Source organism: Muscardinus avellanarius (genome assembly GCF_963383645.1).
Source record: "Muscardinus avellanarius genome assembly, chromosome: 3".
Lineage (NCBI taxonomy): Eukaryota > Metazoa > Chordata > Mammalia > Rodentia > Gliridae > Muscardinus > Muscardinus avellanarius.
Window position 1 is genome coordinate 84,709,945 of NC_137788.1, and position 12,991 is coordinate 84,722,935.

Here is a 12,991-nt window from a genome sequence, read left to right on the forward strand (position 1 = left end):
GGTGAGTCAGCTGTCTAAGCCAGTACTACCTGAATTGGCTCCATTCCCAGAGAAATAGGTGGATGGAGACACTCTAAATAAGGAACAGCTCTACTTTCCCTCCTTAATAAAGAATTATCTTTTCTTTAAACTCACAAGTTTAACTAAAATGCCAAAATGAAGTTAGTGACTTGGGCTACAGAAGTAATTCTAAAGGCAGATATGATTTAGAGAATAAGAAACACTCATTAATAAATCGAATTATCAGTAAATACATTTATAAAGAACTTCAATATAGAGGCAAAAAGCATATAGACTGAATGCTTTATGTGTATAACTATAAAAACATTTTCACAGTTGGAATTCAATGAAAAACTGCTTTCTCTAAAAGAATAAAAAAATAAAGCAACTATTTTATAATTTAGAGATTTATTTTAAAGAAAATCTTATATTTTGGTAGTAAATTGTGATCCTCCTCTCTCAGCCTCCAGAATGCTGGGATTACAAGCATGTGCCACCATGCCCGGCTTGTGTAAAGTAAAGGAAATAAATTTCAACATATAAGTAAAGATTCGACTGCCCATCCTGGGTAGGGCACTAAAGTGTCAAGAGATTATTCTCAGAGATAACCAGACTCAATGTGCAACTTGTAACTTTTTTTGAAATAGAAATAACTTACCATGGTATTAAGGTCACTATCAGCTCGATTTTGTTCAAAAAAATTAATTTTATCAGCACTCATTTTATCAGTATCAGCAATGATGTAATGTCTAGGTGAATAAGCACTGGACAAGCTCCCAAGCAGCCTCAGGATCTCGGTGGTGTGTCCACCTGGAAAAAATATTGGAAAGCCTAAGTTTAAGACACCTACAATGGACATATTCATTTTACCATGTTATCCCAATGTCATGTTTTCAGGGTCGGGAAAACCACTTTAAATATGTATCTCTTAAAAGACTCACAAGCATTTGAAAACAATAACCTATGCCCTTATATAAATGTATTTTTATATAAGGAGAAGATAACAGATGTATAAAAATAAATTTTTCACTAGTGGTAGGTACTGAGAAAGGTACAAAAAAGTATCAGACATAATTCTGTAATCGAGAAGGCGGGTGGGAAAAGGGCAAGACACACACATTTATAAAGAGGGTGCAAGACAGCAAGAAAAACTAAAATGGGGAAAAGTAAGTGAGTAGTTACCAGTGCTCTCAGTGTAGGGAGGATCCCTGGTAAAAGCTTTCAATATTTTCACCTATGACTTGATAGCAATATCTTCACCTATGTCTTAATAGGTGAAGATAATGGACAGATAGGAGCAGGGAGGCAACTGGGTAGGGGCAGAGATTGTTAAAAGCATGAGATGGCAAGCTCTGAGATGTGCTCATGGGATGATGGGAATACTGGGAAAAGGGTAAAGGTAAAATATGTTGAGGAAAGCAGAATGAAGAGTCACTGATGGCTTCTGTGTAGAGAAGTAAAGTGGACAAGAACACTGACCAGTGGGGCTTGGGTCTTCCTAAGGAAGACTTTTTGGTCAACACCTTAATCTCATTTCCTAAAAGAGATCTCAGCACACTGCAGGTCCACAAATACTTATCAGTTACATCAAAAACATATGCATTCAGGGTTTTTGTTGCTGTTTGTTTGGTGCTGGAGATAAAATCCAGGGCCTCAGGCTTATTAGGCAAGTACTCTACCACTGAACTACAGGCTCAGCTCCAACATACAAGTTTTGAAATCATACAATCTCTAAAATCTTAAAACCTTAGTTCAAAAGCAGGAGATTTCTGTTTGTTTCATACTGGGAATTGAATCCAGGACATTCTAACTCCAAGCTATACTCCTAGCACTTTTCATTTTTAAAATTTTGAAACAAGGTCTCACTAAGTTGCTGAGGGTGGTATTAAACCTGTGATCCTCTTATATACTGGGATTATAGGTGTGAGCCACCTTGTCTAGCTCAAAGGCATGAGTTTAAAAATTAACTATAGTCATTCCCTCAGGATCTGTGGGATATTGGTTCCAGGACACCCCACAGAAACCAAACTCTATAGATATTAAAGTCCTTTATAAAAAATGGTGTAGAGCCGGGCGTGGTGGTGCATGCTTGTAATCCCAGCATTTGGGAGGCTGAAACAGGAGGATCTGGGTTTGCAGGCTCAGCTACTTAGTGAGTCCTTTGCAACTCAGTGAGAACCTGTTTCAAAAAAAAAAAAAAAAGAGAAAAAATAGTGGCTGGGGGTATAGCTCAGAGGTAGAATGCCCCTTGGTTCCATCCCCAGTACCACACACACACACACACACACACACACACAGAAGGAAAGGTATAGGATATATACAAATACACCTCTGTGTGTGTGTGTATGTGTGTTTGTGTATAAAATGTATATGATACACATATCACACACATACACACACACACACACACACACATATATATATATTTTTTTGGTGTGTGTGTGTGTGTGTGGTACTGGGGATGGAACCCAGGGGCATTCTACCTCTGAGCTACACCCCAGCCTTATTTTTTATTCTTTATTTTGAAACAGGATCTCACTGAGTTGCAAGGGGTCTCACTAAGTAGCTGAGGCTGGCCATGAACCGTCATCCTTCTGTCTCAGCCTCCCAAATGCTGGGATTACAAGCATGCGCCACTACGCCTGGCCCCGCCTGCTATTTTAACTCACCTGTAGATTACTTATAATATCTAGCACAAGGTACAAGCTACAGAAAAAGTTGTTATGCTGTATTATTTAGGAAATAATGACTAAAAAAGGTCTGTACATATTGAATATAAACACATTTTTCACCAAATATTTTGGATGTGCAGTTGGTTTGACTCCAAGAATGCAGAACCCACTGGATTGAGGGTCGACTGTATGTTCACTGTGGTTTCCTTCCTTGACAACAGCAAAAGAACAACACAGCCAAAAGTGGTTTGCTTAAACTATTTAAGCAATATAATGAAGTCTGTATTAACGAATTTTATTGCACCTGCTTCAGACAGGTAGTTCCAACCTGCTACAGACAGGTAGATGTCTTTGACATTCTCTGAGTTCATCTTCTTTGTCTCCTCCTGCTTGTCTTTGGTTATGCTGTCCCCCTACCTAGAAAGCTTCCTCCACTGCACCTCCATCATGGTTCTGAGAATGAGCTTTTAATAATAACAATATATGAAAACACAGAAATACAATCTAACAAATTAAGTATGGGTTTCCTCTCAACACAGTTTTTTTTTTTAATAGTACAAAAGAGCCCGGCGTGGTGGCGCACACTTGTAATCCCCGCGCTTGGGAGGCAAGAGACAGGAGGATCGCGCAGGTTAGAAGCCAGCCGCGTGCGCTGGCTTAGGAGACCCTGTTTCAAATAAAAATGTAAAAATAGGTCTGGGAGTGTAGCCCAGAGGTAGAAGGGTTTCCAGGAACCCCAGTACCCCCCCCCACACACACACACAAAATAGTACAAAAGAAATAATTTCTTTCCAGGTTCGAGAAGGAATTATATATAAAAAGAAATTTAACATAGACTTAGCGTGAACTTTAAGAACTAGAATAACACATTAACTTTATAGAATTTTAAGAAAGCAGGAGATGACTAGGGTAAGCAATTTACACATCTAGCTTATACTCATTTTAGTATTTATATTTTTAGCTTTGAAAAGTGTTGTGCTTTGCAAAGTAGGTACTTGTTTTCACAGCTGGAACAATTAAAGATAAAACCTAATATTCACAACACCTTCCACTGCAATAGAAACTTCATCATATCTGCTTTAACACCCTCCTCCTCCTCTTCCTTCTTCTTCTTTGAAAATTTACTTAATACATCCATTGAAATTTTAATCTTGTTATTGAATAAAGTCATTAAAATGATGGACTCTTTTACTGAGTTCATTTTACTATTTTATTAAGATATATTTTGAGGAATAAAATACTCACAGTTCTACCCTAAATACAACCAGCATCCAATCACTTATCACCTCTTTGCTACCATCCTGCTCTAAGCTACTATTACCTCTTATATGGATTATGCGCATAGCTTCCTGATCTACTCTTGCCACCCAATTCTCCTTCAGGGAACTCTCAACACAGCATCTAGTGTGATTCTATTAAAAAGAGCTGATCAAATTAATTACCTCTGTTCAAAAATCTCCAATGGCTTTGCGTCTCAGGTGGAATAAAAAGTTTCTTATAATCTGACCCCTGTGCCTCTTAACTGTAGGACGTCATCTCCTCCATTCCTCCTTATTCAGACCACTCTGGTCCCTTGTATATGTGTTATCTTGGGATTGAACCCAGGGGAATTCTACCTCTGAGCTCTACCCCCTGCCCTATTTTATTTTACTTTTAAATTTTGAAACAGGGTCTCATTAAATTGCTGAGGGCCTCACTAAATTGCTGAAGCTGTCCTTAAACCTTAGATTCTCCTGCCTCAGCCTCCCAAGTACTGGGATTACACGTATGTGCCATGATGATGGGAGATTCTGGTCACTTCCAACCTCCCTGCTGTTATATATCTGCCATTTTTATGACAATTTTTATTTTTATTTATTTATATTTTTTATTTATTTTTTTGGTGGTACTGGGGTCCTTGGAAGCCCTTTTACCTCCGGGCTACACTCCCAGACCTATTTTTACATTTTTTTAAATTTGGAAACAGGGTCTCCTAAGCCAGCGTGCGCGGCTGGCTTCGAACCTGCGCGATCCTCCTGTCTCTGCCTCCCAAGTGCGGGGATTACAAGCATGCGCCACCACGCCTGGCTATGACAATTTTTTAAAAAATGTATTCCCTCCTCCCATAGTTCACTACTATATATTTTATTTATTTTTTAATTAATTTATTTATTTTTTAAATTGGTGCATTGTAGTCATATATCAATCGCATTGGAGTACAAGACTTGAGAGGATATACAAGCACACATCATTCAATTAGCCCTCATCCAGCCCCCATCCCATTCCCTCCCCCTCCCTCCATCCCACACTTCTTTGGTGATTTACTTTGATACATTTGTTTATGTACCTCCTGCATTTTAAAGAGGCTCCGTCCTCCAGTATTACATACCCTCTGATTGGTCACATTAGTTGCTTCACTATAGGGCCCTTTCTATAGCTCAACCTCTTCCTGTTGCCCCTTTCCTCCTAGTTATTGCTGATTAGGAGAAGTGTCTGATTTATATTTTCTGCGATATTTCTCTGTGCATGCTGCGTTGCAAGTACCGATCCCACTCTTGACGGCCCCAGTAGTGGCCTGGCTACTCAGTGGACTGATCCAGACCTCGCTGGCTCAAGCAGTGGCCTTGCCTCATGGGAGGCCCCTGTTCTGGTCTCGCTGGCCCCCACACCAGCATAATCCCTCAGCTGGCTTTGATCCTGGCCTTGGAGGCTGCAGGAGTGGCCTTGCCTCACGGCAGGCTCCAATGCTGGCCATTGGCCCCTGCACCGGCCTAAACCCCTGGCAGGATTCCGATCCCGCCCTCAGAGGCCCCAGCACCGGCCTAGCCTCATGGCAGGCTCCGATCCCAGCTTCGGAGGCCCCAGCACCGGCCTTGCCTCACGGGAGGCTCCGATGCCAGCCTTGCTGGCCCCAGCACCGGCCTAACCCCTCGGCAGGCTCTTATTCTGGCCTCGGAGGCCCCAGTACCGGCCTTGCCTCACAGCAGACTCCGATGCCGGCCTCGCTGGCCCCAGCACCGGCCTAACCCTTCAGCAGGCTCCGATCCCGGCCTTGGAGGCCCCAGCACCGGCCATGCCTCATGGCAGGCTCCGATGCCGGCCTCGCTGGCCCCAGCACCGGCCTAACCCCTCGGCAGGCTCTTATCCTGGCCTCGGAGGCCCCAGTACCGGCCTTGCCTCATGGCAGGCTCTGATGCCAGCCTTGCTGGCCCCAGCACTGGCCTAACCCCTCGGCAGGCTCTTATCCTGGCCTTGGAGGCCCCAGTACCGGCCTTGCCTCAAGGCAGGCTCCGATGCTGGCCTCGCTGACCCCAGCACCAGCCTAACCCCTCGGCAGGCTCCGATGCCGGCATCACTGGCCCCAGAACCGGCCTAACACTTTGGCAGGCTCCGATCCCAGCCTCAGAGGCCCCAGCACTGGCCTTGCCTCACAGCAGGCTCCAATGCCGGCCTCTCTGGCCCCAGCACCGGCCTAATCCCTCGGCAGGCTCTTATCCTGGCCTCGGAGGCCCCAGTACTGGCCTTGCATCACGGTAGGCTCCGATGCCAGCCTTGCTGGCCCCAGCACCGGCCTAACCCTTCAGCAGGCTCCGATCCCGGCCTTGGAGGCCCCAGCACCAGCCATGCCTCACAGCAGTCTCTGATGCCAGCCTCGCTGGCTCCAGCACCGGCCTAACCCCTTGGCAGGCTCTTATCCTGGCCTTGGAGGCCCCAGTACCGGCCTTGCCTCACGGTAGGCTCCAATGCCAGCCTCGCTGGCCACAGCCGGCCTAACCCCTCAGCAGGCTCTGATCCCAGCCTTGGAGGCCCCAGCACCAGTCATGCCTCACGGCAGGCTCCGATGCCGGCCCCTCTGGCCCCAGCACCGGCCTAAACCCTCGGCAGGCTCTGATCCCGGCCTCGGAGGCCCCAGCACCGGTCTTGCCTTATGGCAGGCTCCGATGCCGGCCTCGCTGGCCCCAGCACCGGCCTAACCCCTCAGCAGGCTCCAATCCCGGCCTCGCTGGCCCCAGCATCGGTCTAACCCCTCGGCAGGCTCCAATCCCGGCCACTGCCGGGATCTACTTCCTCTCGGCATCTGCGTGGGCCCCCACGTAGTCAAATCGGCATATAGCCCCGAGAGAAGGTGTGGTCTCTGGCTAAAGTTCTTCCCATTTTTAGATATTCTTTCATAACTATTATTCTTTTGGTAATGATTCTTTTAACTCTCCACATAAATTGCTCCGGTGGTGTAAGATCAGGACTGTGAGAGAAACTGAGTCCATGGAAAATAAACTTTCTGGTAAACGTCCTCGGCTTTGTTCAAATGGTAATAAAAACTAGTTAGAATTTAGATGCAGTGGCAGCATTCCAGGCAGTAATTACAAATGCAGAACTCCTCCCTATCTTTGACCTTCATTCTAATAGAGCCAAGGGCTGAAAGGAATCTTGACCTTTGCACCTAGTGATAGCACTGCCTGGAGGCAGGGCGACACCACCTGGTTAAAATAACTATGTCAAAACAAAGGACAGATAAAATAGATGTGTAAATGTGAAAGAAAGAAAATATGGTGAGAATAAGAAAGCATTTTTGTATGAAGAGGAGCTTATCCTAAGATTATCCCAAATGGGAAAGAAAGGAATTAGAAAGATAAAAAGCAGGTTACAAAAAGAGTATGGTGAGGAAATGGATTATTAAAAGAGGAATAGGCTTCTAATAAGCCTATCGTTTGAAGAAAAGTGCTCAGCTGCTAGAGAAGTACATCTGACAACTAAATCTAAAAACTTCATGTTATTTCTTGGTATTTACCTGCTAAACTGTGTTATGAGCTTGCTTAAGCTTTCAGACAGCAGATGGTATCACAGACAAAATCCAGCAGACATTCATCGAAATCCTCTAAATCATCATAAAGGTACACAGATTTCCCTACGCCAAATACATGTATGAAAGCTGGAATCTCGGACTTCGTCCCCCATTCAGCTCAAAGGAGGTTGTTAGATAGAGAAGGACATTGGACCAAGCCCTAGGAATAAAAGTTCCAAAAGGATTAAAGAGAACTCTTAAAAACTGGATTTTTCAAGTGATTTTGGGTGTAACTTTTTGTTCTTCTGGAATTAGCCTATTAAAAGCCTCTGCAGCTGCAAGGCCAAAGGGGCTGACCCGGAGCACAAGACCCACCTGGGGTCATGGGATTGATTTCAATCACAAGGACCTGTGATGTCACAGGCCTTACTTTTGTCTTGTTCAGGGTTGGTAATGTGCCTGTGTATCTCTCTATTGTATTTTGGGTGTTTACACTTTTTTACTAGAGAATCATGGGGAAATGGGAAAATATAAAAAATCTTGTGTTTAGAATAAAGCGTTCGATTGCACAAGAAGCATTGATCCATGTCAGGTTCTTTCCAGAAGTGCCGCAAATAGGAACTTAAAGAAATTTATTTCCTAGAAGGGAAAGAATTGCTGCAGATAAGTGGCTGCAGTACGGGCACCCTATCCTCCCCCATCTTTTCTGAGATTTGATTCGATCGCGAGTGGAATCGAGCCCCATTTGGACTGAGCAAAGTCTGTGGCAGGCCACTGGCCCCGGCACCCGCCTAACCCCTCAGCAGGCTCGGATCACTGTCTCTGGGGTTATTATTTCAAAGGTTCCAGGTGTAATGTATCAGATCTCTGCCTCCCCTGAGTACTGGCCACTGCCATTGCCACTGCCTCCACCATTTCAAATCCTTCCCAGGCTCTTTTTCCACTCTGAATGTTGTCCAGTGTTCCTAAGCATGAGTGACGGTAGCATTCGACATTTGGTGTAATTTCTCCAAAAAAAATAAGGTTGCTAGGATCCAGTTTCTGCTTCTTCTGAATACAAGTCTCCACCGCCATCGCGGAGACCTCTTTCAACACCGCCTTTCTCCTTGGTCTCCGCTAAACTCTCTCCTTACAGGTGATGTCCATGATTCTTAACAATATAGAGAAACAGCTGTCCTCCTTCACGGGGAATTTCTCCATAAGTTCCAGTGCATTTAGATAAGTTTTGTCTGCATCTCCAGTGTCCTGGCATCTGCAACGGCTTTCTTAACTCTTCTCCGATATTTTTCTTTTTCTTTTCTTTTCCTTTTTTTTTTTTTTTTAAATAAGAGAAGACAGTATATGTGGTTTGAGGAGGTAGTGGGATCAGGCACTCACTCAGTAGCACTATAACCCGGTCAGTTTCCCCATGGGTCCAGAGTGCTCCGCACTACTCCGCCTGGGGTCCAGGGTCCCACGACCCGGGCCCCGGCTGGCGTGCCCCATGCGACCCCCGTCCGGAACCCAGGGTACTGAGCCCGGTTTCTCCAGGGGTCTGGCGTGCTATGCGCAGTTCGGCCCGGGGCCCAGAGTCCCGCGACCCGGGCCCCAGCTGGCGTGCCCCGCGCGACCCCCTCCCGGAACCCAGCGTCTTACTGGGCCTGGTTTCTCCAGGGGTCTGGCGTGCTACACGTGTTCCGGCTCGGGGCCCAGAGTCCTACTATATATTTTATTATGCGGCCTTACATATTTCTTTTGCCTTTATATCCCCCTCATCTCTAACTCCACCAAGACATATATTTTTGTTCATTTTGTCACTGTTGCACTTTCAGTATCTAAAAAACACTAGGCCTTCCTACTCAATGAGTTTGATGCCAAATTTAGAATTTATCTAAGAAGAATATACTGTGTACCAAGGAAAATTAGTAATTCTGCTATGTTTTCAATGAACAACATCTTATGGCACCTAAAGTTAAATGTTACTTGGTCTTCAAGATAAACATTGAAAATATTTTCTCCCACCTCCAAAGTTTTTGGCACAAACTATTACAATGTTTACTTGGTTCCAAGTCCGTTTTTTTGTTTTTTTTTTTTACTTTTATTGTTAAGGATTTCGCCTACTCCCTACCCTGAATGTTTTGAATAAGGCAGGGCACCACTTGCCAGATTTTTTTTTTTTTTTTTTTTTTTTTTTTTTTTTTGCGGTACTGAGGATGGAACCCAGGGGCATTCTGAGCTACACCCCCAGCCCTATTTTTTTTTTTTTTAATTCTTTACTTTGAAAACAGCTCTCACTGAGTTGCAAAGGGCTTCACTAAGTAGCTGAGGCTGTCTGCAAACCACATCCTCCCGTCTCAGCCTCCCAAATGCTGGGATTACAAGTGTGCACCACCACGCCTGGCTCAGATAAATTTTTTATCTTCATTTTTTTTCTCTGGTCCACCAAGTCTAAGATTGTAAAGTGAGCAGCTTTATCCTTTCCATCTCAAGTTCTTATACAGTTCCATAACACAGTTTCAAACACATAGTTTTTCTTCCTATATAATTATTATAAGATTTTAACACTTACCCCACTATGGCATAACATATTTTGTTTTGTCTCCTGTTAGTTTTTTCTATATTCTCTACTCCATTCACTGCTATATCTTTGTACATTTCATAGTGTTTGGCACAGTCAGTACTCAAAGGCAAGTACTAGTAGTGAGTTTTGTTATTTCTAGAGCTTAGCTTAGGGCCTCGCCTTTCCTACAGCTCAAAATAAACACATGGAATGAATAAACTAATGAACTATACTTGAACATACATTTGGTATAGTTGCTCATAGTATAAATACCTACAAGCAATCTCCTGGCATTTCCAAATGTACACTCTGTGTGTGTGTACCCACATGTATGCAAAGTCATTCACTGGATGGTGATGTTTTGGTCAATGATGGACAGCATATAAAACAGTGGTAGCCTGAAATTATAAAGAAGTGGAAAAATCCCTATCACCTAGTGACATCAGTTGTTACAACATAGTTGCTACAAGGTGATACATATGTTTGTGGTGATATTGGTACAAACAAACTTACTGTGCTGGCCATCATATAAAAGTTTAACACATATAATTACATATAGTAGTGCATAATACCTTTTAATAATAAATGCCTGTGTTACTGGTTTATTTGTTATAGATTATACCTTTACTGTTATTTAATATTTACTCTTAAAACAGTATGTCTTATTACAGTGGCAGCAGACTCACATACCTCGTTTACTTGCCTCTTAATTGTAAAATTTCTGTTGTGCTTGATTTAATGTTGTGTTATTTTGTTTACATGGCCCAAGGAGAAAGAAATTACACCACATATATGCATACCAGAGAGTCTCGGTGTGCATTATACTATATCATTTAGGTTTGTGTAATCACACTCTATGATGTTTGCATAAGGAAACATTCTCAGAGGTAAGATATGCATGATTATATATATATATATATGTATATATATGCATGACTATATATATTCTTGTCAAACTGTCTGTTTAAAATCCTAACTGCTTTGAGAGCTGGTAGACTTAGATTGTTTACTTACAGGATTGTTTACCTGATAGGACATTTTGTTGTTCAGACCCTGTCACCCGGCACATACCGCTCTACAGTATGTAGCCAATGTTTTTATCCTCGTGAATTCTGTATACTTATAAGTGTGACAATTCACTTTGTTTCATTTACCAGGTACTAATAGTGTTTCTTAAACTAAATGCAAAAATGTCAACATTAATAATACTCAACAGCCAAACAGGGAAACTGCACGTTAGCATCAAAAAGCTTCAGCGTTCTTTCTGCTCACTAATTACTTGTTAGAAAGCTATAAGCTCCAGGGAGGCTTAATTAGAGACAAGCGTAAATTGCTTAACTTGCCATTAAAAGGAACTAGGTCGCGTCAGCAAACCAGCATTTTTTTCCTGGTTGGGTTGACCGGTTCCGGGTAACTCAGGAGAAACTACAAATCCCAGCATGCAACGCGCCAAAGAGCGCCAAGGAGACCTGAGAAGAGAGTCGCGGTGTCTTCTGGAGTTTGTAGTGATCGACCCAGCCCGACAGTCCCTGCCTAGCTGCTTACCGGACCCAGCCACGACCAAGACGCTGAGAGACTCCCGGGGCGTAACGTCCTGGGCCCGAAGCACCAGCCATAATCGCAGGACTAGGACGACCGCCACAGCTCCTGCAGCTGCAGCTAGAATGAGAAGCCACACCATGCGAAGGGGACGCGCATGCGTGCTAGCCTAGGCGAAAGGGGTCAAAGTCACACTGGGGCGATGACGGGACTCAAACCCGGAGCACCGCCCTCTAGGTGGGCGGAGATATCCCGACCTGGGTGGAGTCAAGGGCCAGAGGGAAATACCGGGGCTCGGCGCACCTCTGTGGCTGCCGGGTCCATTTTCCGCGGATGCCGTCGGGGGCGTAGGCTGGAAATCGGGGCGTTAGACGCTGGAGCAGTTTGATTTTCATCAGTGACGAGGTCAGGCCACCTGTACGCCCGAAAGGCCCAGAGGCTCCCAGTTAGGAGATGTTCCAGCTCCGTCTGCCAGCTTTGGCCTGAGACTAACAGCACACATCTCTTAGCCCCCTTCTTTTTTTTCTTCTTTCCATCTTCCCTTTCTCTTTTCTTTGTCTCTATACCTTCTTTCTTTCCCTTTCAAAAATATTTTTCTGTTACACATAACAGACATTACTGAAAATGTTTTCCAATGAAAGGTACCCTAAGGGGGGAAGAAAAAACTAAAATGAATTTAGGGCTCTTTTGTAAACTCGCTCTTTTCCAACACTTAGGTTTTAAAAATTTCCAGGCGTTTTCATAGATCCCAAACAGTATGACCAGAGTAGTTGAGGTTGATAACATTAAGATAGGCCATGTTCCTGAGAGGACTGGAAGTTCAGTCAGTACTCAAGGTAACAAAAGAGAGAAGGCACGGTCCTACAATTAATATTCAGTTAATTTTACCACAAAGTATTTCAAATTTGTTTCTCATGTCTTCAGCCAAAAAAAAAAAAGATCTTCCAACACCTCCTCCAATATACTTAATCTATATTACAACAATATAAAATGTTCATATTAGAGAAGTCCCTTCATCCCAAATGTAATTTGCCTTTGGACTACTCTATGCAGACAGGTGCATAGACAGGCCAGAAAGGAGCAACAGCTTATCAAATGGAGTAGTGTCAGACCTAGAATTAGAAACCAGAAAGTCTAGCTGGGTGCGGTGACACACACTTGTAATCCCAGTACTTAAGAGGCTGAGACAGGAGTATCACAGGTTCGAGTACAGCCTTAGCAATTTAACAAGATTCTCAGCAACCTAGAGAAACACTGCTTTAAATTTCTTTTAAAAAAAGAGGTATGTGGGTGTAGATCAAGATCCTGGGTTCAATCCCCAGTACCAAAACAAAACAAAAACAACAGAACAAAAGAACATCCATAAGTCCTAACTCCTGCAACATAGAAATACTATGTAGTGTGTTCCTTTAATGGATTTAGGCTTTCCTGATGATTACATTTACTTGGAGACTAGAATGTATATTTGAAAGTGCAGAC

The 12,991-nt window shown here is 43.7% G+C and overlaps 1 protein-coding gene across 1 annotated transcript in view; it reads right to left on the reverse strand.

The window, feature by feature from the left end:
• Nucleotides 1–11,654, reverse strand: part of ALG14 (ALG14 UDP-N-acetylglucosaminyltransferase subunit) — a gene marked incomplete at both ends in the record, with an annotated part of 86,167 nt that extends 74,513 nt beyond the window's left edge. Inside the window, 2 exons of the mRNA XM_080690490.1 lie at nt 659–810; nt 11,519–11,654. Coding sequence (XP_080546616.1) covers nt 659–810; nt 11,519–11,654 — 288 coding nt within the window. The remainder of the gene's footprint in view (nt 1–658; nt 811–11,518) is intronic.
• Nucleotides 11,655–12,991: the final 1,337 nt, after the last annotated feature.